The sequence below is a fragment of the Hordeum vulgare genome, chromosome 6H, assembly GCF_904849725.1.
Source record: "Hordeum vulgare subsp. vulgare chromosome 6H, MorexV3_pseudomolecules_assembly, whole genome shotgun sequence".
NCBI classification, from domain to species: Eukaryota; Viridiplantae; Streptophyta; class Magnoliopsida; order Poales; family Poaceae; genus Hordeum; species Hordeum vulgare.
The window spans coordinates 41,535,947-41,561,820 of record NC_058523.1 but is presented as its reverse complement, the minus strand read 5'-3'; the positions used below and the strand labels follow the sequence as shown (position 1 = coordinate 41,561,820).

Below are 25,874 nucleotides of genomic sequence, written 5' to 3'. Positions count from 1 at the left end.
GCGGCTGCCTCCTCTGCACCAACAAAGGATCCACACGCCAAACTTGATCCTCAATAAATGGGAGAAAACTCCCTGTGCATCACCTGTCAATTCTAGGAATTGAACTCGGGTCGTTGGGCTGCACAACCGCATGCCTAACCACTGAGCCAAGGCTCTCTTTGCATGTGACAACTGTGCTTATCTATGTCTTTCAACTCAGCAAAAATTACATCAACAAATGGATCATCTCGTTATTACATACCATTGGCAAAAAAAACAGCTTTTTCTTGCCTCGCGGAGTAGATAAGATGCTTAACTAGGCAGCTGTGCTTAACATATAAGATTATCCCAAGAATGGACAATACAATTTCCCCCAAAAGGAATAGACAGTTCGATCATCACGTACCTACAAAGAGTTGCTTGAGTTTGAGTAGATGAAGCTCACATGGATGCTTGACGATGCGGCGATATTACCCCTCCTCAAACACCCATGTAGAAGCATCCTACATCGCACGCGCGCTACTTACGCTAAAAAAATACAAAACCGATCAAATTGTCACTAGAATCTTCAACCACCGTGTTGGTCAAAAGGCTAACCATCAACTCATCTCTAAGTAGGGAACAGATCTTCAGCAAGATTAATCGTCGTTTCATCATCATACACTAACTGGGGAACAGACCTTCAGGAACTCGTCGATCTTGGCAGAGTACAGGTGAGGAAAGCTCCTGTAGTGGTCCACATGCGGCGACGAGACAAAATTGTGTGATGAGACGCTCAGCCCCAGTGATCTCTGCATGTTGATGAAGCTCTCCACGCATTCGGCAGGGATCACTCTGTCGGCGGAGCTGTACAGGTAGAACTGGGGGCAGGGCGGCTGCTTATCCGAAAGAACCGAGAGGACCTTGTGCATTCTCCTGAACATGATCAGAAGGGGCAGAAAAATATCAGAATATGAACAAACATCTGGTGTTTATGTGGTAAATATATTTGGAGATGAAAACTGGTCGTTTTGAAATGCATGTTCAAAGGGTATGAGATGAGTTAAAGATGTGTGGACGAAAATGAACTATAGTCATGCACTAGTTTACCATATAGTAAGGACGAAAATGGAGAACAAACACGCAGATGCAAGTTGCGCACAAGATATTAGTCATCTAGTAGGTTTTTACACGTTGGGAGCTTAGTATATTCAGCCAGAGAACAGCTTACGAAGAAACAGGAAACCGGCAACATATCAGTCTCACAAGGTAAGTAACTGGACAGAGCACACAAGTTTTTATTACAAATTAGAAATATCATATTCTATTCAATCCAATCCTCCAACTCCCCAAGGGAAGGTGGATGTAAGAAGCAAATACTAAAAAAATGAAATGATGTAGGCTCTTCTTTTATATAGGAATTGAGTCATGGTATGGCTATGGGCACCTAATGATGATTTTTGGTTGCATGTAGATTCCAGACTAGAAGGGTCAGCAGGCCACCCGACAATGAAAAATACTCCCTCCGTTCCATAATTATTGTCGTTGTTTTAGTACAAATTTGAACTCAAACCATGACAAGATTATGGAACGGAGGGAGTACAAAATAATGCATATGTATCATGTCATCCAGATAGCCTATTTTTATTTTTTTTGAAGGAAAACTGTAAGAGAAACCCCCCACAGCGAGTTTTTTTTGAAATAATAAGAACCCAAATTCGCCCCCGTGGGGACTTGAACCTGGGTGGCTGGGTTATACATCCACTCCACTAGCCAAGTGAGCTAGGCTCACTTCCTAATAGCCTAATTTTCATGATGCACGTACGAAAATTGGTAATGGGAAGGCATATATCCTTAGTTTCTTGACAGTGAATAAGCTATTATTTTTTGTTATAATGTTTAGATATGACTATGTGGATTAGTTAAGAGTACATAATGTCACCGCTAAAAGAACACCCATTGTAACATTATTTCAATGCATATGCCTTGGCCGACTTTACTACTCCCTCTGTAAATTAATATAAGAGTGTTTAGATTACTAAAGTAGTGTTCTAAATGCTCTTATATTAGTTTACGGAGGGAGTACAAACAGAGATGTGAGCATTCAATACCATGTAAAGCAATAATTACTAATGGTGAATGGACTTACTGGTTTACATCAGGTAGGCGAAGGACAACCTCAAAAAACTTCTGAAGAGTTGACAGAAGAAAAGTTTCACTCCATGATGGTTTTGTCAACTCTGAGACAGAAGTAACTTTGTTCAATGCACCATTCAAAGTAGATCCATCAGGGGAGTCAGCTAAAGGTCCTGTTAAAGAACTGCTTTTCTTCAGCATGGCAGCAGAGAAACCAGCTGCCCAGACCTGAGTTTAGGGTACACATGAGAAACTCCAAGTATACAAGTTTCTCTGCATGGGAGACAAGTACAAACGGTCGCACGTGCAATAATATATCACTTACAATGAAATGTTTTCACACAGGCTAAAATGGAAGAAGGGGATTGCAGCATTTACCACTACCAGTTGAAAGCTTATTTCAAGCAAGATATACAAACCTCTGGTCTAATCTCTAGAACTGGCGCAGAGTCTACAATACACCCCTTTATCCTCTCAATTATATCCGCCCTTGATTGTAGATTCTCAAGTACCGCACCATAGCTGAAAATAAAATTAAAACAATAGAGTGTTATATCCACTGTAAATTTAAAGCCACAAACATCAGGTGAAAGACACCGACGAAGCAAAGCTCTAATCCAGTAGGGTTTTAAGTAAGATTAATATTAAAAAGTGTCCTTAACTACATGCAACAATCACTTGAAACTATTGGACACTGAAGCTCGGTGCCCACAATTTAACTCCACTGACAAAACAGGATAAGACTCGCCAAATCAACCATAGAAATTTGAGTATAGTTCAGCACCATATATCAGTAACCACAGCACTACTGCTCCAGACCTAATCACTGTAAGTAAACCAATGTGACTCAACAAACAACACAATAAGTCTATAACCATGCTTTTATCAGGTTCCTGCTCTGTTTTATTCAACCTACTCATCGAATGATCTACCAAAAGTATATGTGATGTGTTCGCTTTTGGCCAGTAACAGCAGGATAGGATGAACCCTACTGTGAGTACAAGTACAAGGAAAGAACAAAATTAAGCAATCTGGCAAGACTTTAATTGCAGGCATACCTGACATGTTCATCAACAAAACTACCTAAACTCAATTATTTATGTTCACGTTCTCTATTTCTCTTAGATGCCGACCACTAGGTGGTGGGAAAACATAATCCGTACAGTTGAGAACCAGAGATATTCAACTAGACAAGAAACACAAGCAGCAAAAAAAAAAGTTAACCAAAAGTACGCTGACACCGTCTGGTTTCCCCCAACTAGCAACAGCTCCCGTACCACCGCACACACGTGGGTCTCCCCTAAACCAGGATCTCTTTAACCACAGCACACATATTCAATCCATCGAGCACATTTATCTACCAAACTCATGGTTAGCAAGCCAAATTGTCATACCAAAAACATGATGCACCAGGAACAAGTGTCCCCCAAGTCAGTGTGCCTAACTACAATGTGTTATCAACTTGTTTTGCCAGGAACTAAACCCTCCATTCCTATCAGAACAAAAAGGATCCTACAGTAAGTACACCAAAAGATAAAAGGCGTCAAGTTAAGCTAAATTGCCAGTATTTCATAGCACGCAATACAATCTTGCCTGAATTCAGTTATTACTATTTACCTTGATGTTTCTCCTAGATCATACCCGGTGGTAAATTTGTTAGGAGATTTAATTATACTTAAACTGTTATACAGAGCAAACAGGAAATGGAGAGTTTGTCCAAAGTACATCAGGTTGCTGGCACAACAACTTGTTGGTTCCTCCAAACTAGCAACGGATCCCGCATTATTGCACGAGCAAAGCATGCTCCTACTCTAACTCGAGATATCTTCGATAATGGCACGCCTACTGGACCGATCAAGCACGTTTTAGCCACCAACCTCGTCTAGGAAACCACAATGACACAACTAAAACATGCGGCACACAGAGAATCGAAGAGCTTAAAAAAAGAGGGAGGAGGATTTTTGGTATTCCCGTACGCGAGCCAGCCGGTGTTGCTGAAGGTGTGGAAGAGGAGCGTGCGGCTGCGGTCGGCGTCGCACCAGGCGGCGATCTCAGCCGAGAGGTCGGCGACCCTGCGCTCGACCCGGCGGCCGAGGTCGAGCCCCAGGAGCTCGCGGACGGGCACCACGAACCGCACGGACCCGACCCCGCGGTCGCGGTAGAGGTCGGCGTACCTCCGCAGGTGCTTCTGCCGCGCGCCGAGCCAGCCCAGCAGCACCACCAGCGCGGGGCCCTCCTCCTCCCTCCCCCCTGCCCCCGCGCCGCCCGCGGAGGCGTCCTGCGGTGGCGGGGGGTCCCACTGGATGAAGGGCTCGGAGTCCGGCGGGAGGAGGTCGAAGGGCGCGTGGCCCTGCGCGGAGGAGGGGAGGGAGATGGAGGAGAGGGCGGCGCGGCCGCGGATGCCGCCGTGGCCGCGCGGGAACGAGAGGGAGCACGCGACGGGCCGCCGCGGGGCGTGGAGGAACGCGGCGGCGCCCCGGCGGTGCGCGGCGGCGGCGAGGAGGCGGACGGAGCAGGCCGCCATCGCCATGGCTGTTCCGCTGCGGCTCCGCGTCAGTGGCGATGGGGGGAGACAGCACGAGCCGGCCGACGATTTTAATTTTAATGGCACGCGCTTGCGCTCACAGTTACATAACAGTGACGGGGCTCGCATGTCATCGTAAATGGGCTGGCCGAGGAGTGATGGCGCACATGGGCCACGCGGCCTACGGCCGTGCCTGCAAAGTCCGTACTGTACAGTAGCCAGTAAATTCGCCGCTCCGATGTACTCACTGTGCTTCCTTCATTATACGGCCGAGGGATGATAATACCCTGCTATGCAAAACGATGCCTAGGCTTTATCTGCTTTAGGTAAACAGTAAGTTTGAAAGAAAATAGCAAAACTATCTTAATCTTTTACAGAAGAAAGCTGAGAGAGTCTTTTAGGAGCATGAACAATTTCAGGGTGTTTGGACATTTGAGAAGCTTGTGTCAAAACAAACAAAATCCGGTCTACGCGGCACACTTTTTCGGAAGTTTCTTTGACAAGCCATATTTGTTATTTCTGCCTCAAGCTCCTCAAATGTCTAAACATCTTGAAATCTGACGCACACCTAGAAGATTCTCTCAACTTTCATGTGTAAAAGAACTAGATATTTTTGAATTGGTTTGCTATTTATTTTTATTTTGTTGTTCATCGATGGATGCAGCTGAGCCTGAATGCAGAAACGCCGCACCCACCTGCTTGCTACAAAAGATTTGCCTCATCGCATTTGCAAAATCCTACGAGCATCTACAATTGGGGCTCGCAAATTCTCCCCCAAATGTCGACAGTTAAATCACTAGGACCCTCAAGCTACCAGGTTATGTAGTCAAGCATCGGGCTTGGACTTTAATGGCCTGGTGATGCAACGCTCCATCACACAGCGGATGATGGCTAGCAGCATCTCTGGCTCTTGACAAAAATTTCAACAATCATACTGGTACTAGGGATTCGACGAGAACCCGCACGGCTTGCACAGGTAATCTGCTGTATCTAGCCGTCGCAAGGACGCAAATCCCACTGTACTATCCATTGCCGATGTGCAGCGATAGTTACTCCCTCCATCCCATAATATTCGACGACCCAATGTGCAAATAGTCACAGGCACACATACACGTCCCAACTAAGAACTTTGCTATTGATAGATTGTTTTTCATTTTCATTGCGGAAATTGTCATCGCACCTGGTCTCTGTTCGTTCAATTCCGAAGTGTCCAGAAAACACGCAGTAAACACTCCAAAAGGTACCAGCATTTTTATGATAAAACGTTAATATGTTCGCTCCAACCAAACGATTCTGTCCGCGACATCATCACATGATAGATAAAAATCAATCTGTCCAGACGCAGGCACCACAAAGCTGTAGTGGCACAGAAGCAAAGAGTACACACAATGATGGCAACCTTTCTAAAACAACAGTCTAGTCTTTTTGGAAACTCTGAATGGTGTTGGGACAAGGGGGTGGGACAGACATGACACGTATCGATCAGACGAGACGACGCCTAGATGTCCATCGGTGCCGGGGCATCTGGTGCTGCGGGCTCGTCCGCTGCAGGGGCATCCGCAGCTGGGGGAGCATCGCCCCTGTCCTCCTGCATCGAGCTTGATTCAGCCGGAGCATCGGCCGCTGGCGCCTCGTCAGCAGCCTCCATGGAGTCGATGATCTCCTGGATCCTCTTGGAGTCGATCATGGAGAAAGGCTCAACGGTGCCATCCTCCCTTCTGCCGACAATGGCAATGGTGCAGTTAGAGCTCGTCAGCTTCTCACCTTGGAGGGTCTCCTTTATGGCTGAGAGAGCGTCCTTGATGAGCTCGTCCGGGGTGTAGGCGTTGAATTTCTCGAATCTGCGTTCGAGGTAAGTCTTGGCTGCCTGAGAGCGGGAGCCAATGGCGAATGCCTGGTACTCAAAGTAGTTCCCACTGGGGCAGTTGTAGTAGAGATGGGCTCCAGACTCATCTAGACCAGCAACAAGGAGGCCGACCCCATAGGGCCTCTTCCATGAACGCTGTGTGCAAACCTGCAACGTTGAAGTAGATTGTCAATACATTACCCACCAGGCAACCACAAGATGTGAAGATAAATGGATAGTGGTGAAAACATGTTGATTTTCAGACAAAAATATTCTTACACATGCTGCTTGAGAGCAATGATTTCATTGCTAATACTAGACTAGAATCACGAAATTAAACCAGTAACTGAATGACTTTGAGAAGTCCCTCCCTCCCCGGTCTCAGTCTTGCCTCTCTCGCTGAATTAGTACAGGAAATCTTGAATTTTATTTTTGCACTCGGGAATAGATGCAATGCAAAGTTCAGAAATCAGCATGATGGCAGTCACCCTGAAAGATTGAAGAGCAGACTCAACTGGGCATGCTTGACTGGGAGTGAGCAAAATTGCTACAAGACCAATCACGTACAGGTAGAGTTTAAGATTTGATCGACAACTCTAATCACTAAAATGTGCACCATGGAATTGAGGTCCCTGTTAATTGGAAGTGGACTATAGAGGATTGGATATGTTGTTTGCATAGGTGACATGGAACGCTAGAACATGTGTTGGTTTATAGTTGATATTTTGTGATAAGCTCTAACCAGCCACACACTAGGTATGTTCCATCATTTGGCAATGATAGCATTTCCACTTCTTAGAAGAAATTTCACGCAGAGTGATCTTAAAGCATGTTGTTAATTACTCAAAAGGTAAAGCACATTTTGTAAAGGAAACCTTCTTCCTCTATAAAATGTTGTTACGCATGGCCATGTAATGATAGATAACATGCATCCCAATCAAAACATTACTATAATATTTGTTATAGGCTTCGCTAGCAAGACAAGATAAGAAAAAACGAAGACATGTAGGACGTAATAACAAACTGAAGGTACCATGCATTCTTCTTTTGTGAGGATGAGTGTACCGAACATGGTAAACAGGAAAAGTAAAACAAAATTGACAGAAAACAAACCACAAACTCTAGCTGCAGACAAATAAGCGACAGAGATTTGGATTTGGTGATCACAGGAAACATGGGCAAACCTTAAAGGAGCTAGAGGGGTGCGTACAGACAGGCTGAGTGCCCCCCCGGCAACAGAAAGGGTCTGCACCTTTGTGGACAGGTTGCAGCATCACAGGATTGATCTGCAGCTGTGGTTTGTGGTTGGTGTTGATCAACTAAACTAGTTGTACAACATCAATGTTTACATGTACTATTAGCATCCTATAATTGTGGTTCCCTCGAATTAAGAGCTCTTGGTTCAAGTTTCTTCATCCCAAATTTTCGGATGACATTTTGTTTACAGATGACATAACATGCTCATTCAGTGGAGCAACTTATCCATGCCATAATATCCTAGCGCGGTTACACCTAGTACACATAAGACAGTGTTTACCGTACTAAATCCCCAGAGACAGCTCAATGGGGACAACTCCAGACCTACAGATTCAGGCTTTGTATATAACAGTTATAAGCTGCGAGGGAAACTCTGATACAGCTAAAATCCTCAGTTACTGCACAAGCCTAGAACTCGGCATATAAGAAAACAAGCAACATCACTCCACATACCTAAACTAAACTGTAGGGTGGGTCCTGACCCGTACAACTAGCGAAATCGTAAAAATCCTAACCATTCGTACCGCTAGATCGTGCTCCCCGCGATTTGGCCATGAAAACCCTAGTTAGCAGCATAGATCGCAGCCGGGATTGCCCCACCACGGACGGAACCACACATCCCCCGCACCAGATCTGATCCCTCCGGCACGAAACCCTAAGCGGGCGAGCAGATCGGGGCAGGAAAAAACGAAAAGGGGATCGGGGCGGGAGACGGGGACGGACCTGCGCCTTGTCGGCGAGGCGGAGCGCGAGCCTGGAGACGGGGAGGGGCGCGTCGTAGACGAAAGCGTGGTTGATGCACTCGTTGCGGAGGAAGCGGGAGAGGACGCGGCCGTCGGCGGTGAGGCCCGCGAGCGCGACCCCGGCGTGGTCGGCGACGCGGAAGACCTTGCGCTGGTGGGAGGAGAGCTCGTTGGCGGACTTGTTGGCGGCGGCGAGGACGGCGTGGGTGGCGGAGCGGAGGCCGACGCAGGCCGAGCCCTGCTTCACCGCCTCCATGGCGTACTCCACCTGGAACAGCCGCCCCTGCGGGCTCCAGGTGGTGACATCGGTGTCGTACTGGTTGCGGAACATCGTCGGAGCTGCTCGTAGGGTTCGGGGCGGCGAGAGCTGTGGTTCCTCTTCCTCTTTTGTGGGGGTGCGGCGGTCTCTTCTTGTTGTGCAAGAGATCGAGACGGGAAGAGGAGTAGATTTTTTTTTTTTTAGGGGTAAGGGGAGGAGGAGATGGTGGAGGGGTTCGTGCGGGGCCGGCTCGTCAGGGAGGGATCGGCCCGCCTTATGGGTGCTACGTGATTTGGGCCGTTGTTTTGTTTTTTGAGGAAGACTATTAAGCCGGCTTGAAGAAACGGCCCGTATCGATTAGAAAATATAAGAGAAGCAAGGCCACGCCTGAGGAAAGGCATAAATGGGCTGGCCTACTCTTTCAAGCACACTTAAGCTGGTTTCCTTTTTTTTCTCTTCGATTTTTCTATTTGCCTTTTTAAAGCCCATATTAATTGATGCTGGAATGGATGTTTTCTAGCACTGACACGGGGAGTGGGTGTTTGATTTTTTACGTTCGCTGTGTATTAAAAAATTAATGTCCACTGCGTTTAGAGGAAATGTTCGCCGTGTATTAAAAAATAGTTCATCATATATATATAGTATTCAAGTAATGTTCATGTGTTTAAAAAATGTTCACCGTGGGTTGAAAAATATTTGACATGTTTAAAGAATTGTTCACCATGTATTATTTTTTTTCGTCATGTGTTTAAAAAATTAAAAAGGGGAATAAAATAAAGTAAGAAAAAAGATAACAGAACCACCAACGAAGGCTCTCGGTCGAAGGTTTGATACGAGTGTGGGTACAAGCTGGTGCGCATATATCACATCCCACCTTTACTTATGATAAGTTATTCTTGTTGTATCGAAAGATGGTACGAGTGCTCGTACTCCTCGCCATTTTCTGCTCTAGTAATTTTGTTGGACCAACTCCTCCTATGATACAAGCATTGGTATGAGCGATTATACTCGTATCAGCCGTTGTCTTCTTGGACTTGACGATGTTTGTGCGAATGAGTGGTACGAGTTGACGTGCTCATACAAACGCCATCTTCTCTTCTTTGAAAGTATGAAAAGAAAATCATTTTTTAAGAACCTAGGGGTTAGTTGCAACACATATTGTAAGACTCAAACCAAGTTGTAGCATGTCGTCAAGATTATAACAGAGAGTAACAATACCTCTCTTCTTTTCCTGTTTTCTTGGATCACTTCCAACACTCTTTACTTGAACAAAAATAGGAACGAAAACTTAACAAACCTTTTATTCTCATGAGTTCCCTCGCATGAAGTATTTCTGGTTACCTTCATTTAACTTGATCGAGATAACGATCACTTCTACCTTGGTAGGAGTACACCCATTCCAGAGCTCCATGTGTTTAGGATGATTTCTTCGTTGGAGTTCGCCTTTATTTCTTCTTGTTGGGGAAGTATCTCACAAATGGATCTCATGAGGGAATGTCAAACTTTATATTCCCCTCGTGGACATGAATAACATATTTTATAGTTTTTAAAAATGGTCTACCCAATATAAACGGAGCTATTGGATCTTCAGGCATTTCCACTATAACCAAACTAATAAGAGATGTGCATCCATTAATTTGTATAACAACACTACGTTTATGAGCAATACACCAAATAATTATATTTGAAATCAACATCGACAATTGCATAGGTGCGGACCTCTTCTTTACCTTAAATCATGCATATCAATTCATCAATTCTCATTGTGGGCTCTTCATTTTCTCCTTATAACTGAGTTTATTTTTTTTGTAGTTGCTCTGTGGCGTGGTTTTGTTGCATATCATTCAGAAGTTTCGTTGCACCGGTTGAGGGAGTCCAGGATTCTGGGGTCCTCCGGTGGTCGGTTAGTCAATATTGGATGAGCCCATTGGGCCGCGCTGGAGAAGACCGTGCTTGATGACGACCTCTACTCTGGAAGGAATATCCCAAAGATTGGCGTGCACTCCAAGCTTAGAAGGACTAGGTCGGCTCATCTATTCCCCATTATAGACGATATCTTGTAAACCCTAGGGACCCTGGTGTCTATATAAACCAGGGGCCCCTATCAGTATAGAGGAGGCTGAATCATCTAGGGTTTAGCATATACTATCTCGAGGTAGATCAACGTTGTAATCATCTTCATCAATACAATCAAGTAGGACGTAGGGTATTACCTCCATAGGAGGGCCCGAACCTGGGTAAACCATTGTCTCCCCCCTCTTCCTGCAACCCATCGATCCAAGGTCCATAATTCATGACGCCCTACCCAAGATCTGTAGGTTTTGACACCGACATTGGTGCTTTCATTGAGAGTTCCACTGTAGGATCGCCAAAAGTTTCGATGACTCCCTTAATCGTCAGCGATAGAATCAGCAACGATGACGTCTTTGTCCCCGGACAGGTTCTTTCGTTCGACGGCATAACGCTGCGCGCAGACCCAACCGGACGTCTTGGCCAGATCTGAAGCTTCGTCCCCGATCAGCAAGCGAGGTCAGGGAGTTTTTAACCCCCAACCCGTCCGCAAACCAATCTGGTCCTCATAAGAATCCCGGCCTCGGCCGAGGAGATCAGAAACCCCGAAGCTTTAACTTCGGGTCCCACGTCTGGCCATGTCCTCGGATCCCTCTCTTTCGAAGAGTCGGCCCCTAGATCGAACCTAACCCGGACGACGGGGTCGCAGCAAAAGGCTTTGACCGAACACGCCTCCCTCACAGCGGCCACGGAGGCTAACTCTGAAAACCACCCGATGATGCACCAGGACGAGCACTCGGCGTTAAGCGAGATTCTCAGACGGATCCAATCGTTGCACATCTCAACCAGCCCGAACCACTCATAGTATGACTCAGAATACGGGGACTCTTACGACCCACCCACCACCCACTTGGTAGCAACCGTCGAAGATTTAACCGACGGTTAGACTACGGCTTCGAGGAGCTTAAAGCAGCGTAAGCGCGCTAAGGCGAACAAGGGCGAAGGAACCCACGCCCACAAACACAGGGCGAAGGACCGCATCGTCCACTTATGACGTCTATATGGTGGACACGCACGGCAACAACGGTGACCTCCCCCCTCAGCCGAACGATGACAAATCTGGGGAGGAGAATTCAAAGCGCTGAAAGCAGCGTAAGCGCGCTAAGGCGAACAAGGGAAAAGTCTGTGTACAAGGCACTGGGGAAAATAAAACCCCAAAAGACCACAACAACCTCGGTATGCGAGAACATCCGCTCGAGGATGCGAACCAACCCGAGGAGCAGGACGGTTCCGACGACATCAACAGGTCGGACGATGATGACCCACAAGTGTAGGGGATCTATCGTAGTCCTTTCGATAAGTAAGAGTGTCGAACCCAACGAGGAGCAGAAGGATCTGACAAGTGGTTTTCAGCAAGGTAATATCTGCAAGCACTGAAATTATCGGTAACAAGTAGTTGTGTGGTGAGATGATTCGTAGCAAGTAGCAAGTAACAAAAGTAACCACGGTGCAGCAAAGTGGCCCAATCCCTTTTATAGCAAGGGACAAGCTTGGACAAACTCTTATAGGAGGTAAAACGCTCCCGAGGACACATGAGAATTTCTGTCAAGCTAGTTTTCATCATGTTCATATGATTCACCTTCGCTACTTTGATAGTTTGATATGTGGGTGGACCGGCGCTTGCATACTGCCCTTACTTGGACAAGCATCCCACTTATGATTAACCCCTCTCGCAAGCATCCACAACTACGAAAGAAGAATTAAGACAAAGTCTAACCATAGCATTAAACTAGTGGATCCAAATCAGCCCCTTACGAAGCAACGCATAAACTAGGGTTTAAGCTTCTGTCACTCTAGCAACCCATCATCTACTTACTACTTCCCAATGCCTTCCTCTAGGCCCAAATAATGGTGAAGTGTTATGTAGTCGACGTTCACATAACACCACTAGAGGAAAAACAACATACACCACATCAAGATATCGAACGAATACCAAATTCACATGACTACTTATAGCATGACTTATCCCATGTCCTCAGGAACAAAAGTAACTACTCACAAAGCATAATCATATTCATGACCAGAGAAGTAATGAGTAGCATCAAGGATCTGAACATATAATCTTCCACCAAGTAATCCAACTAGCATCAACTACAAAGAGTAATCAACACTACTGGCAACCTTACAAGTACCAATTGGAGTCGCGAGACGGAGATTGGTTACAAGAGATGAACTAGGGTTTGGAGATGAGATGGTGATGATGAAGATGTTGATGGTGATGAGTCCCCTCCAATGAGAGGAGTGTTGGTGATGACGATGGCGATGATTTCCCCCTCCCGGAGGGAAGTTTCCCCGGCAGGATCTTCCTGCTGGAGCTCTAGATTGGTTCTGCTCAAGTTCCGCCTCGTGGCGGCGGCGAATCCTCCGAAAAGCCTCCCGTTGATATTTTCTAGAACGAAACCCTTCTTGTAGCAAAAGAGGGGGGGCTAGAGGGCCAACTGGGGGCCCACAAGCCCCCTAGGCGCGGCCAGGGGGGAGGCCGCGCCTAGCACACTTGTGGCCTCCTGCTGGCGCCCCTCTGGTACTTCTTCGGTCCAGTATTTTTTATAAATCCCCAAAAAAATCCTCATTGATTTTCACGGGTTTTGGAGTTGTGCATAATAGGTATCTCAAACTTGCTCCTTTTTTAGGCCAGAATTCCAGCTGCCGGCGTTCTCCCTCTTCATGTAAACCTTGCAAAATAAGAGAGAAAAGGCATAAGTATTGTACTGTGAAGTGTAGTAATAGCCCAAAAAGCGATAAATATCAACATGAAAGCATGATGCAAAATGGATGTATCAACTCCCCCAAGCTTAGACCTTGCTTGTCCTCAAGCGAAAGCCGAGATTGATACGTCTCCGTCGTATATAATTTTTCGAACTCTTTTGCCCTTGTTTTGGACTCTAATTTGCATGATTTGAATGGAACTAACCCGGGCTGACGTTGTTTTCAGCAGAATTGCCATGGTGTTGTTTTTGTGCAGAAATGAAAGTTCTCGGAACGTCCTGAAAATTTACAGAGATTTTTTCTGGAATAAAAGAAAAATACCTGCACAAAGATCCACCGGAGGGGGCGTGCCAGTGGGCCACAAGCCCACAGGCCGCGGCCACCCCCTATGGTCGTGCCGTGAGGGCTTGTGGGGCCCACATGGCACCACCGCCCCCAATCTCAGCTCTATATCTTCCGTTTCGCCTGGAAAAAAAAATCAGAGAGAAGGTTTCATCGCGTTTTGCAATACGGAGGCGCCGCCACATCCTGTTCTTCATCTGGAGGGCAGATCTGGAGTCCGTTTCGGGCTCCAGAGAGGGGAAATCGTCGCCATCGTCATCATCAACCTTTCTCCATCGACAATTCCATGATGCTCTTTATCGTTCGTGGGTAATCTCATCGTAGGCTTGCTGGACGATGATGAGTTGGATGAGATTTATCATGTAATCGAGTTAGTTCTTGACGGGGATTGATCCCTAGTATCCACTATGTTCTAGATTGATGTTGTTGCTACTTGGCTATGCTTAATGCTTGTCACTAGGGCCCGACTGCCATGATTTAAGATATGAACCTATTATGTTGTCGCCAATATATGTGTGTTTTAGATCCTATCTTGCAAGTTGTAGTCACCTACTATGTGTTATGACCCGGCAACCTCGGAGTGACAATAGCCGGAACCACTCCCGGAGATTACCATAGTATGAGGAGTTCATGTATTCACCGCGTGTTAATGCGTTGGTCCGGTTCTTTATTAAAAGGAGAACCTTAATATCCCGTAGTTTCCATTACGACCCCGCTGCCACGGGAGGGATGTACAATAGATGTCATGCAAGTTCTTTTCCCTAAGCACGTATGACTACATACGAAATACATGCCTACATTAGATTGACGAACGGGAGCTAGTTGCATGTCTCTCCATGTTATAGCTGTTACATGATGAATCACATCCGTCATACTCATCCATCACCGATCCACTACCTACGAGTCTTTTACTACTGGTCCTCGCTACGTTACTTTGCCTAGGCTTGTCCCTTGCTACAAGAGGGATTGGGCTACTTTGCTGTTGTTGCTACTGCTCTTACTTGTTACTTTGCTGCTACTAATACCACTGTTCCTTGCTACCCTGATGTTACTTGTTGCAAGACTTTGTTGGCGCCGTTGCCGAGGCTAGGTAAGTGGTACTGACAATCCCGTCAACCAAGGCTTTTTCTGGCACCGTTGCTATCATACTACCTTGCTACTGATACTTTGTTTGCAGACACTAATCTTTCAGGTGCGGTTGAATTGACAACTCAACTGCTAATACTTGAGAATATTCTTTCGCTTCCCCTTGAGTCGAATCTATAAATTTGGGTTGAATACTCTACCCTCAAAAACTGTTGCGATCCCATACGCTTGTGGGACATCAAGGCTTTTTCTGGCACCGTTGCCGGGGAAGCACAACTATATTCTTTGAGTCACTTGGGATTGACGTCTGTTGGTCACTATGAGGAATCCGAAAGATCCAAGAACTAAAATCCTACCTTCCACTACGAGGAGAGGTAAGGAACTGCCATCTAGCTCTGCACTTGATTCACCTTCAGTTTTGAGTTAGTTTGCGACTTTGCCTCCTGCTAGAAATCTTGATATGTTGCGTGTGCTTGATGATGTTACTTCTGTTGTCCATGATGCTATGCTTGATACTATGCCTGATGATGCTATGCTTGATACTATGCCTGATGATGCTATGCTAGATACTATGCCTGATATGCCTGATACTGCATTGCCACTAGGTGCATTCCTTGATGCACAACTTGCTAGAGTTGCTTCTAGATGTGATGATACTTCTGAAACTGCTAATACTAGTAAAGTAGAACCTGCTACTATGCCTGTTATGCCCGATACGCGCTATGTTATGGAGGGAGAGATAGCTGAGGACTTTCTTGCGTTTAAGGATAGCTATGATGTTGAGAAACTTCTACGCAAGTGGAAAGAAAAATCTCTGAACGCTAGGATGAAATATGACACGAAGTTTGCCACTTCGCCTATCTTTGTGACCGATAAGGATTATGAATTCTCTGTCGACCCTGAGTTAATCATTCTGGTCGAATCTGATCCTTTTCACGATTATGAGTCTGAAACGGTTGTAGCCCATCTTACCAAACTGCATGATATAGCCACCCTATTCACCAGTGAGGAAAAGATCCGCCACTACTATATGCTCAAGTTGTTTCGTTTCTCGCTAAAGGATGATGCTAAGACCTGGTTCACTTCTCTTGCTCCTGGTTGTGTGCGTAGCCCCCAGGATATGGTCTACTACTTCTCTAAAAAATATTTCCCTGCCCATAAGAAGCAAGCTGCCTTGCAGTAAATATACAATTTTGCTCAAGCTGAAGAAGAGAGTCTCCCACAAGCTTAGGGGAGGCTTATCCAGCTACTGAATGCTTTGCGTGATCACCCTCTTGAGAAGAATGAGATACTTGATATCTCCTATAATGGACTTACCGATGCTTCCAAAGACCACCTAGATAGTTGTGCCGGTAGTGTTTTTAGGGAACGAACCATAGAACAAGCTGAGATTCTACTGAACAACATCTTGTGCAATGAGAACGCTTGGACTATTCCCGAACCACCTCCTAAGCCAACTCCGAAGAAAAGAGGTATTCTAGTCCTCAGTCCTGAAGATATGCAAGAAGCCAAGGAATCTATGCGAGAGAAAGGCATTAAATCTGAAGATGTCAAAAATCTACCACCTATCGAAGAGATCCATGGTCTCGATAACCCGATACAGGTAGTAGAAGTAAATTCTCTGCGTAGGTTTGATGAGAGTGATATTCCTTTTGATAAACCTGCTAGCTTATGCATGGATGAATTTGATAACTTTGTTGCTAAACAACGGAGTTTCAATGATTATGTTAGCAGACAATTGGAAAAGCATGCTCGTATGCTTAGTCATTTAAGTGCTTGTGTGGACAGAAATGTCAATGATCTTAAGCTTTTGAGTAAACATGCCTCTATGGTTACTACTCAGGTAGAACAAGTACTTAAAGCTCAGAATGACTTGCTCTATGAGTTGAATGACAATGCCGTCAGAGTCGTTACTAGAGGCGGTAGAATGACCCAGGAACCTCTGTATCCTGAGGGTCATCCGAAGAGAGTTGAACAAGAGTCTCAAGGAGTTAGCACTGATGCACCTAGTCATCCTAGAAAGAAGAAGAAAGATGATAGGAACTTGCACGCTAGCAACCCTGTTGCTGCTACCCCTGAGAGTCCAAACGATGCCTCTGTCTCTGATGCTGAAACACAATCTGGTGATGAACATGAGCCTAATGATAATATCAATATGTTCATGAAGATGCTCAACCTAGCAATGAAAAGGATGTGGAGATTGAACCTGTTGATCTTGATAACCCACAGCCTAAGACTAAGAGATATGATAAGAATGACTTCGCTGCTAGGAAGCATGGTAAAGAAAGGGAGCCATGGGTTCAGAAACCTATGCCCTTTCCTCCTAAACCATCCAAGAAAAAGGATGATGAGGATTTTGAGCGCTTCATTGAGATGATCAGACCTGTCTTTCTGCAGATGCGTTTGACAGATATGCTCAAGATGTCTCCGTATGCTAAGTACATGAAAGATATTGTGACTAATAAGAGGAGGATACCTGATCTTGAGATCTCCGCCATGCTTGCTAACTATACCTTCAAGGGTGGAACTCCTAAGAAACTAGGTGATCCCGGTGTGCCAACTATACCTTGCTCCATTAAAGGAAACTACATGAGAACTACGTTATGCGACCTTGGAGCCGGTGTTAGTGTTATGCCTCTTTCTATTTATCGTAGACTTGAACTGGACAAGTTGACACCCACTGAAATCTCTCTGCAAATGGCCGACAAATCAACTGCTTTCCCTATCGGCGTTTGCCAGTATGTGCCTGTTGTGGTTGCTAACACCACTATCTTAACAGACTTTGTTATCTTGGATATTCCCGAGGACGATGCCATGGCGGTCATCCTCGGAAGACCCTTTTTAAACACTGCAGGGGCTGTTGTAGATTGAAACAAAGGCAATGTCACTTTCCATGTCAACGGTAATGAGCATACGGTGCACTTTCCGAAGAAACAATATCGAGTACATTGCATCAATGCTATCAAAAAAACTTCATCGATTCTTATTGGGATCTTTGAATGCCCTATTCCTCGTGTCAAGATGAAGTATGATTTGCTTGTTGGGGAAATACACATCCCCATTGAGGTGACCTAGTGACGATTCGAAAATTCTTCGTTCTCTTTTGCGATTCGAGAAAGTTTTGTTGAGAGGATTTGATCAACCCCATTGACGTATTTCTTTCGAGGACCATGAGATGGGTGAATCGAGGAGTCACAAACCTCTGTTCCAAGTTTTCACTTTAGGTTGCTTAGAAGAAAAATGATAGGTTTAGTTTAGTTTTCCCTGTTTTCTGTTTTAGCGTCCGGTAGAAATATACCCCGAAAATAAAAGTTCTCCGAACACTGTGAAAATCTAGTATGATTTTTTCTGAAATATTTGAAAAATACTGGGACAAAGAGTCTGTCTGGGGGCCACACCAGTGGGCCACAAGCCCTAGGGGAGCGGGCACCCCCTGGCCGCGCCACCCAGGCTTGTGGGGCCCACAGGCACCCCCTCCGCTTATTCTTGCTCCCATCCGCTTCTCCTACCTCTAGAAAAAATCGTTTCGCAGCTCAAACCCGTGTTCTTGCTCCTCTTGCTGGGATTTTCGATCTCTTTGCTCAAATCACCGTTCTCCGAACTATTTTGGGGAAATTACTCCTTGGTAACTGACTCCTCCATTGGTCCAATTAGTTTTTGCTCTAGTGCCTTATACTCCGCGTATTTTTGCTGCCTTGGTGACCATGTTCTTGAGCTTTGTATGCTGATTCTAGCTGGTCCCAAGTAGTTTTGATGTGTAATATGGTCTCTAGGCACTTGTGGGAGTAGTTGCTACGAGTTTCGTTGAGCCTTATTCACTTTTCCTTAGAATCACTAAAAATTTCAGAAATTTTCAGAGATAGAAAAGGGAAAAGATGAGGAGGTTCTTGAGAGGCTCGTCAAGCCGTGACCCCAAGGATGATGGGAGTGAGAAGAAGCCTAAGTATCCGGTCCCTCGAGTCGCGGAAGTTCGAGCGTGCGAGTGGCCAAGCGACGTGTTCTTATGCGCCGCTGGAATTTATGAGGACTTTTATCACTTGCTGGAGAACGCATGACTTACCGCCTTCGTTGAAGATAAGTGTTCGCAATACCTCCTCCTCACTAATATCTTCGTACAAAGCTTTAACTTTTATCCGAGGAAGAATCCTCCTATGGTTGAGTTTAAACTTTATGATGTCCCCCAGCGCATGTCGCTCTAGGATTTTTGCAATGTTTGCAAATTACCTTACGTTGGGGATATTCATGAACCTCGTCCACGGGACTTGGAAGCTTTTATCGGTACAATTGTTGTAGGAGAGAAGAGAGGAGTGTCTTGCGCTAGAGCTGCTAGCATTCATTTTCCCGTGCTTCGGTACTTCTCACTATTCGTGGGAAAATGTTTGATTGGCCGTGGGAAAGCTGGGTTACTTAGTTCCCCAGACCTTGCTGTCTTGCACGAAGCCCTTTATAACGATAAAACTTATAGCTTGGGCGCCATAGTAGCTCAACGGTTGAACCTGAACCGTTCTAAAGGTGTTGTCTATGGAGGTATCTATGCTACCCGTCTTGCCAGACACTTTGAGATACCCATTGTTGGAAATATGCCCTAGAGGCAATAATAAATTAGTTATTATTATATTTCTTAGTTCATGATAATTTTATTATCCATGCTATAATTGTATTGATTGGAAACACAATACTTGTGTGGATACATAGACAAAACACTCTCCCTAGTAAGCCTCTAGTTGACTAGCTCGTTGATCAAAGATGGTCAAGGTTTCCTGGCCATAGGCAAGTGTTGTCACTTGATAACGGGATCACATCATTAGGAGAATCATGTGATGGACTAGACCCAAACTAATAGACGTAGCATGTTGATCGTGTCATTTTGTTGCTACTGTTTTCTGCGTGTCAAGTATTTGTTCCTATGACCATGAGATCATATAACTCACGGACACCGGAGGAATGCTTTGTGTGTATCAAACGTCGCAACGTAACTGGGTGACTATAAAGATGCTCTACAGGTATCTCCGAAGGTGTTCGTTGAGTTAGTATAGATCGAGACTGGGATTTGTCACTCCGTGTGACGGAGAGGTATCTCGGGGCCCACTCGGTAATACAACATCACACACAAGCCTTGCAAGCAATATAACTTAATGTAAGTTGCGGGATCTTGTATTACGGAACGAGTAAAGAGACTTGCCGGTAAACGAGATTGAAATAGGTATGCGGATACTAACGATCAAATCTCGGGCAAGTAACATACCGAAGGACAAAGGGAATGACATACGGGATTATATGAATCCTTGGCACTGAGGTTCAAACGATAAGATCTTCGTAGAATATGTAGGATCCAATATGGGCATCCAGGTCCCGCTATTGGATATTGACCGAGGAGTCTCTCGGGTCATGTCTACATAGTTCTCGAACCCGCAGGGTCTGCACACTTAAGGTTCGACGTTGTTTTATGCGTATTTGAGTTATATGGTTGGTTACCGAATGTTGTTCGGAGTCCCGGATGAGATCACGGACGTCACGAGGGTTTCCGGAATGGTCCGGAAACGAAGATTGATATATAGGATGACCTCATTTGGTTACCGGAAGGTTTTCGTGCATTACCGAAAAAGTTTCGGGCTCATCGGTAGTGTACCGGGAGTGCCGGGAGGGGTGCCAGGGACCATCGGGAGGGGTGTCACGCCCCAAGGGGTCTCATGGGCTATGGGAAGAGATAAACCAGCCCCTAGTGGGCTGGAATAAGTTCCCACTAAGGCCCATAAGGTTTGAGAAGGAAAAATCACAAGGTGGAAAGAGTTTCCAAGTGGGAAGGTGGAATCCTACTCCAAGTAGGATTGGAGTAGGACTCCTCCACCTCCAATTTCGGCCAAACCTTTAGGTTTTGAGGCTGCCTCCTCCCCTCCCTCCCACCTATATATATGGAGGTTTTAGGGCTGATTTGAGACGACTTTTCCACGGCAGCCCGACCACATACCTCCACGATTTTTCCTCTAGATCGCGTTTCTGCAGAGCTCGGGCGGAGCCCTGCTGAGACAAGGTCATCACCAACCTCCGGAGCGCCGTCACGCTGCCGGAGAACTCTTCTACCTCTCCTTCTCTCTTGCTGGATCAAGAAGGCCGAGATCATCGTCGAGCTGTACGTGTGCTGAACGCGGAGGTGCCGTCCGTTCGGTACTAGATCGTGGGACTGATCGCGGGATTGTTCGCGGGGCGGATCGAGGGACGTGAGGACGTTCCACTACATCAACCGCGTTCACTAATGCTTCTGCTGTACGATCTACAAGGGTACGTAGATCACTCATCCCCTCTCGTAGATGGACATCACCATGATAGGTCTTCGTGCGCGTAGGAAATTTTTTGTTTCCCATGCGACGTTCCCCAACAGTGGCATCATGAGCTAGGTTCATGCGTAGATGTCTTCTCGAGTAGAACACAAAAGTTTTTGTGGGCAGTGATGTGCGTTTTGCTGCCCTCCTTAGTCTTTTCTTGATTCCGCGGTATTGTTGGATTGAAGCGGCTTGGATCGACATTACTCGTACGCTTACGAGAGACTGGTTTCATCGCTACGAGTAACCCCGTTGCTCAAAGATGACTGGCAAGTGTCGGTTTCTCCAACTTTAGTTGAATCGGATTTGACCGAGGAGATCCTTGGATGAGGTTAAATACCAACTCATATATCTCCGTTGTGGTGTTTGCGTAAGTAAGATGCGATCCTACTAGATACCCATGGTCACCACGTAAAACATGCAACAACAAAATTAGAGGACGTCTAACTTGTTTTTAAAGGGTATGCTTGTGATGTGATATGGCCAACGATGTGATGTGATATATTGGATGTATGAGATGATCATGTTGTAATAGATAATATCGACTTGCACGTCGATGGTACGGCAACCGGCAGGAGCCATAGGGTTGTCTTCATAACTAACGTTTGTGCTTGCAGATGCGTTTACTATTTTCCTAGGACGTAGCTTTAGTAGTAATAGCATGAGTAGCATGACAACCCCGATGGCGACACGTTGATGGAGATCATGATGATGGAGATCATGGTGTGACGCCGGTGACAAAAAGGTCGTGCCGATGCTTTGGTGATGGAGATCAAGAAGCACGCGATGATGGCCATATCATGTCACTTATAAATTGCATGTGATGTTAATCCTTTTATGCACCTTATTTTGCTTAGAACGACGGTAGCATTATGAGGTGATCTCTCACTAAAATTTCAAGACGAAATTGTGTTCTCCCCGACTGTGCACCGTTGCTACAGTTCGTCGTTTCGAGACACCACGTGATGGTCGGGTGTGATAGACTCAACGTTCACATACAACGGGTGCAAAACAGTTGCGCACGCGGAACACTCGGGTTAAGCTTGACGAGCCTAGCATGTGCAGACATGGCCTCGGAACACATGAGACCGAAAGGTCGAGCATGAATCGTATAGTTGATATGATTAGCATAGAGATGCTTACCACTGAAACTATTCTCGACTCACGTGATGATCGGACTTGAGATAGTGGATTTGGATCATGTACCACTCAAATGACTAGAGAGATGTACTTTTTGAGTGGGAGTTCTTAAGTAATATGATTAATTGAACTAATTGTCATGAACATAGTCTAATGGTCTTTGCGAATTACGATGTAGCTTGCGCTATAGCTCTACTGTTTTATATGTTCCTAGAGAAAATTTAGTTGAAAGTTGATAGTAGCAAACTTTGCAGACTGAGTCTGTAAAACCGAGGATTGTCCTCGTTGCTGCACAGAAGGCTTATGTCCTTAATGCACCACTTGGTGTGCTGCACCTAGAGTGTCGTCTGTGGATGCTGTGAACATCCGACATACACGTTTCTGATGACTACACGATAGTTCAGTACAAAAATACTTAATGGCTTAGAAGCAAGGCGCCGAAAACGTTGTAAAACGTCACGGAACATAAGTGATGTTCTAAAGAGATGAAATTGTGATTTCATGCTTGTGCCCTTGTTAAGAGGTATGAGACCTCCGACAAGATTCTTTGTCCACAAAGAACAGGAGAAAAGGCTCAATCGTTGAGCATGTGCTCAGATTGTCTGAGTACGACAATCGCTTGAATCAAGTGGGAGTTAATCTTCCAGATGAGATAGTGATAGTTCTCCAAAGTCACTGCCACCAAGCTGTGAGAGCTTCGTGATGAACTATAACATATCAAGGATACATACAATGATCCTTGAGCGATTCGCGATGTTTGACACTGCGAAAGTAGAAATCAAGAAGGAGCATCAATAGTTGATGGTTTGTAAAACCACTAAGTTTCAAGAAAGGCAAGGGCTAGAAGGGATACTTCGTGAAACGGCAAAACAGTTGCTGCACTAATGAAGAGACCCAAGATTAAACCCAAACCCGAGACTAAGTGCTTCTGTAATGAGGGGAATAATCACTGAGGCGGAGCAACTCAAGATAATTGGTAGATAAGAAGGCTGGCAAAAGTCGAAAGAAGTGTATTTGATATACATGATGTTGATGTGTACTTTACTAGTACTCCTAGTAGCACGAGGGTATTGGATACCGGTTCGGTTGCTAAGTGATTAGTGACGCGAAATGAAAGCTACGACGTAAACGGAGACTAGCTAAAGGCGAGGTGACGATACGTGTTGGAAGTGTTTCCAAGATTGATATGATCAAACGTCGCACGCTCCCTCTACCATCGGGATTGGTGTTAAACCTAAATAATTGTTATTTGGTGCTTGCGTTAAGCATGAACATGATTGGATCGTGTTTATTGCAATACGATTATTCATTTAAAGAGAATAATGGTTACTCTATTTTCTTGAATAATCACCTTCAATGGTTTATTGAATCTCGATCGTAGTGTTACACATGTTCATGATATTGGTGCCAAAAGATACGAGTTGATGATGATAGTACCACTTACTTCTAGCACTGCCGCTTGAGTCATGTTAGTATAAATTGCATGAAGAGGCTCCATGCTGATGGATCTTTGTACTCACCTGATTTCGAATCACTAGTGACATACGAATCATACCACATGAGCAAGGCCTTGTTTTCATTGAGATGAAATAAGATAGTAACTTTTTGGAAGTGATACATTTTGATGTATGCAGTCCAACGGGTGCTGAGGCACGCAGTGGATATCATTATGTTCTTACTTCACTGACGATTTGAGTAGATACAGGAGTATTTACTTAATGAATCACAAGTCTAAAATGTTGAAAAGTTCAATTCCGTTTCAGAGTGAAGTTCGTCGTAACAAGAGGATAAACTGTCTATGATATGATCATGGAAATGAATATCTGAGTTACGAGTTTTGGTACACAGTTAAGACAATGTGGAAATTGTTTCGCAGTTCATGCCACCTGGAACATCATAGTGTGATGATGTGTCTGAACGTCATAGCCACGCACTATTTGGTATGGTGCATACTATGATGTCTCTTATCGAATTACCACTATCGTTTATGGGTTATGCATTAGAGACAACCGCACTCACTTTAAATAGGGCACCGTGTATTTTCGTTGAGATGACACAGTATAGACTGAGGTTTAGAGAAATCTAAACTGTCGTTTCTTGAAAGTTTGGGGTTTCGACACTTATGTGAAAAAGTTTCAGTCTGATAAGCTCGAACCCAAAGCAGATAAATGCATCTTCATAGGATATCCAAAACAGTTGGATACATCTCCTATCTCAGATCCGAAAGCAAAGTGCTTGTTTCTAGAAATGGATCCTTTCTCGAGGAAAGGTTTCTCTCGAAAGAATTGAGTGGGAGGGTAGTAGAACTTGATGAGGTTATTGAACCATCACTTCAACCAGTGTGTAGCAGGGCGCAGGAAGTTGTTCATGTGGCGCCTACACCAATTGAAGTGGAAGCTGATGATGATGATCATTGAGCTTCTAATCAAGTTACTACAAACCTCGTAGGTCGACAAGGTCGCGTACTGCTGCAGAGTAGTACGGTAACCCTGTCTTGGAGGTCATGTTGTTGAGCAACAGTGAACCTACGAGTTATGGAGAAAGCGATGGTGGGCCCAGATTCCGACAAATGGCTGGAAGCCATGAAATCCGAGAGAGGATCCATGTGTGAAAACAAAGTGTAGACTTTGGTAGAACTACTTGATGGTCATAGGACTATTGAGTAAAAATGGATCTTTAAAAGAAGACAGACGATGATGGTGATAAGTCACTATTAAGAAAAGCTCGACTTGTCGCAAAGATGTTTTCGATAAGATCAAACAGTTGACTATGATGAGACTTTCTCACTCGTAGCGATGCTAAAAGTCTGTTAGAATTATGTTAGTTGTTGATGCATTATTTATGAAATATTGCACGTAGGATGTCAAAACATTGTTTTCTCGACGGTTTCCTTGAGCAAACATTGTATGTGATACAACCAGAAGGTTTTGTCGATCCTAAAGATACTAGCAAGTATGCAAGCTCCAGTGATCCTTCAATGGACTGGTGCAAGCATCTCGGAGTTGGAATATACACTTTGATGAGATGATCAAAGATTTTGGGTTTGTACAAGGTTTATGAGAAACTTGTATTTCCAAAGAAGTGAGTGGGAGCACTATAGAATTTCTGATAGGTATATGTGGTTGACATATTGTGGATCAGAAGTAATGTAGAATTTCTGTAAAGCATACAAGGTTGTTTGAAAGAAGTTTTCAAAGGAGTACCTGGATTACGCTACTTGAACGTTGAGCATCAAAGTTCTATGGAGATAGATCGAAAGCGCTTAATAGAAGTTTCAACAAGATCACGGACGTCACGAGGGTTTCCGGAATGGTCCGGAAACGAAGATTGATATATAGGATGACCTCATTTGGTTACCGGAAGGTTTTCGTGCATTACCGGAAAAGTTTCGGGCTCATCGGTAGTGTACCGGGAGTGCCGGGAGGGGTGCCGGGGACCATCAGGAGGGGTGTCACGCCCCAAGGGGTCTCATGGGCTATGGGAAGAG

At 45.1% G+C, this 25,874-nt stretch overlaps 2 protein-coding genes across 2 annotated transcripts; both read right to left on the bottom strand.

Annotated features, from left to right (window-relative positions):
• Positions 1 to 283: 283 nt before the first annotated feature.
• LOC123404605 (transmembrane protein 53-like) lies at positions 284 to 4,714 on the bottom strand. The gene is made up of 4 exons (XM_045098544.1): positions 4,071 to 4,714; positions 2,514 to 2,616; positions 2,108 to 2,322; positions 284 to 894 (listed from the first exon to the last, which is right to left on the bottom strand). The coding sequence occupies exons 1-4, from the start codon at positions 4,622 to 4,624 to the stop codon at positions 636 to 638; spliced, it is 1,131 nt and encodes a 376-aa protein (XP_044954479.1). The 5' UTR covers positions 4,625 to 4,714; the 3' UTR covers positions 284 to 635.
• Positions 4,715 to 5,843: 1,129 nt separating this feature from the next.
• On the bottom strand, positions 5,844 to 8,904 carry LOC123404604 (proteasome subunit alpha type-1). Its single transcript, XM_045098543.1, has 2 exons — positions 8,445 to 8,904; positions 5,844 to 6,632 (listed from the first exon to the last, which is right to left on the bottom strand). The coding sequence occupies exons 1-2, from the start codon at positions 8,793 to 8,795 to the stop codon at positions 6,117 to 6,119; spliced, it is 867 nt and encodes a 288-aa protein (XP_044954478.1). The 5' UTR covers positions 8,796 to 8,904; the 3' UTR covers positions 5,844 to 6,116.
• Positions 8,905 to 25,874: the final 16,970 nt, after the last annotated feature.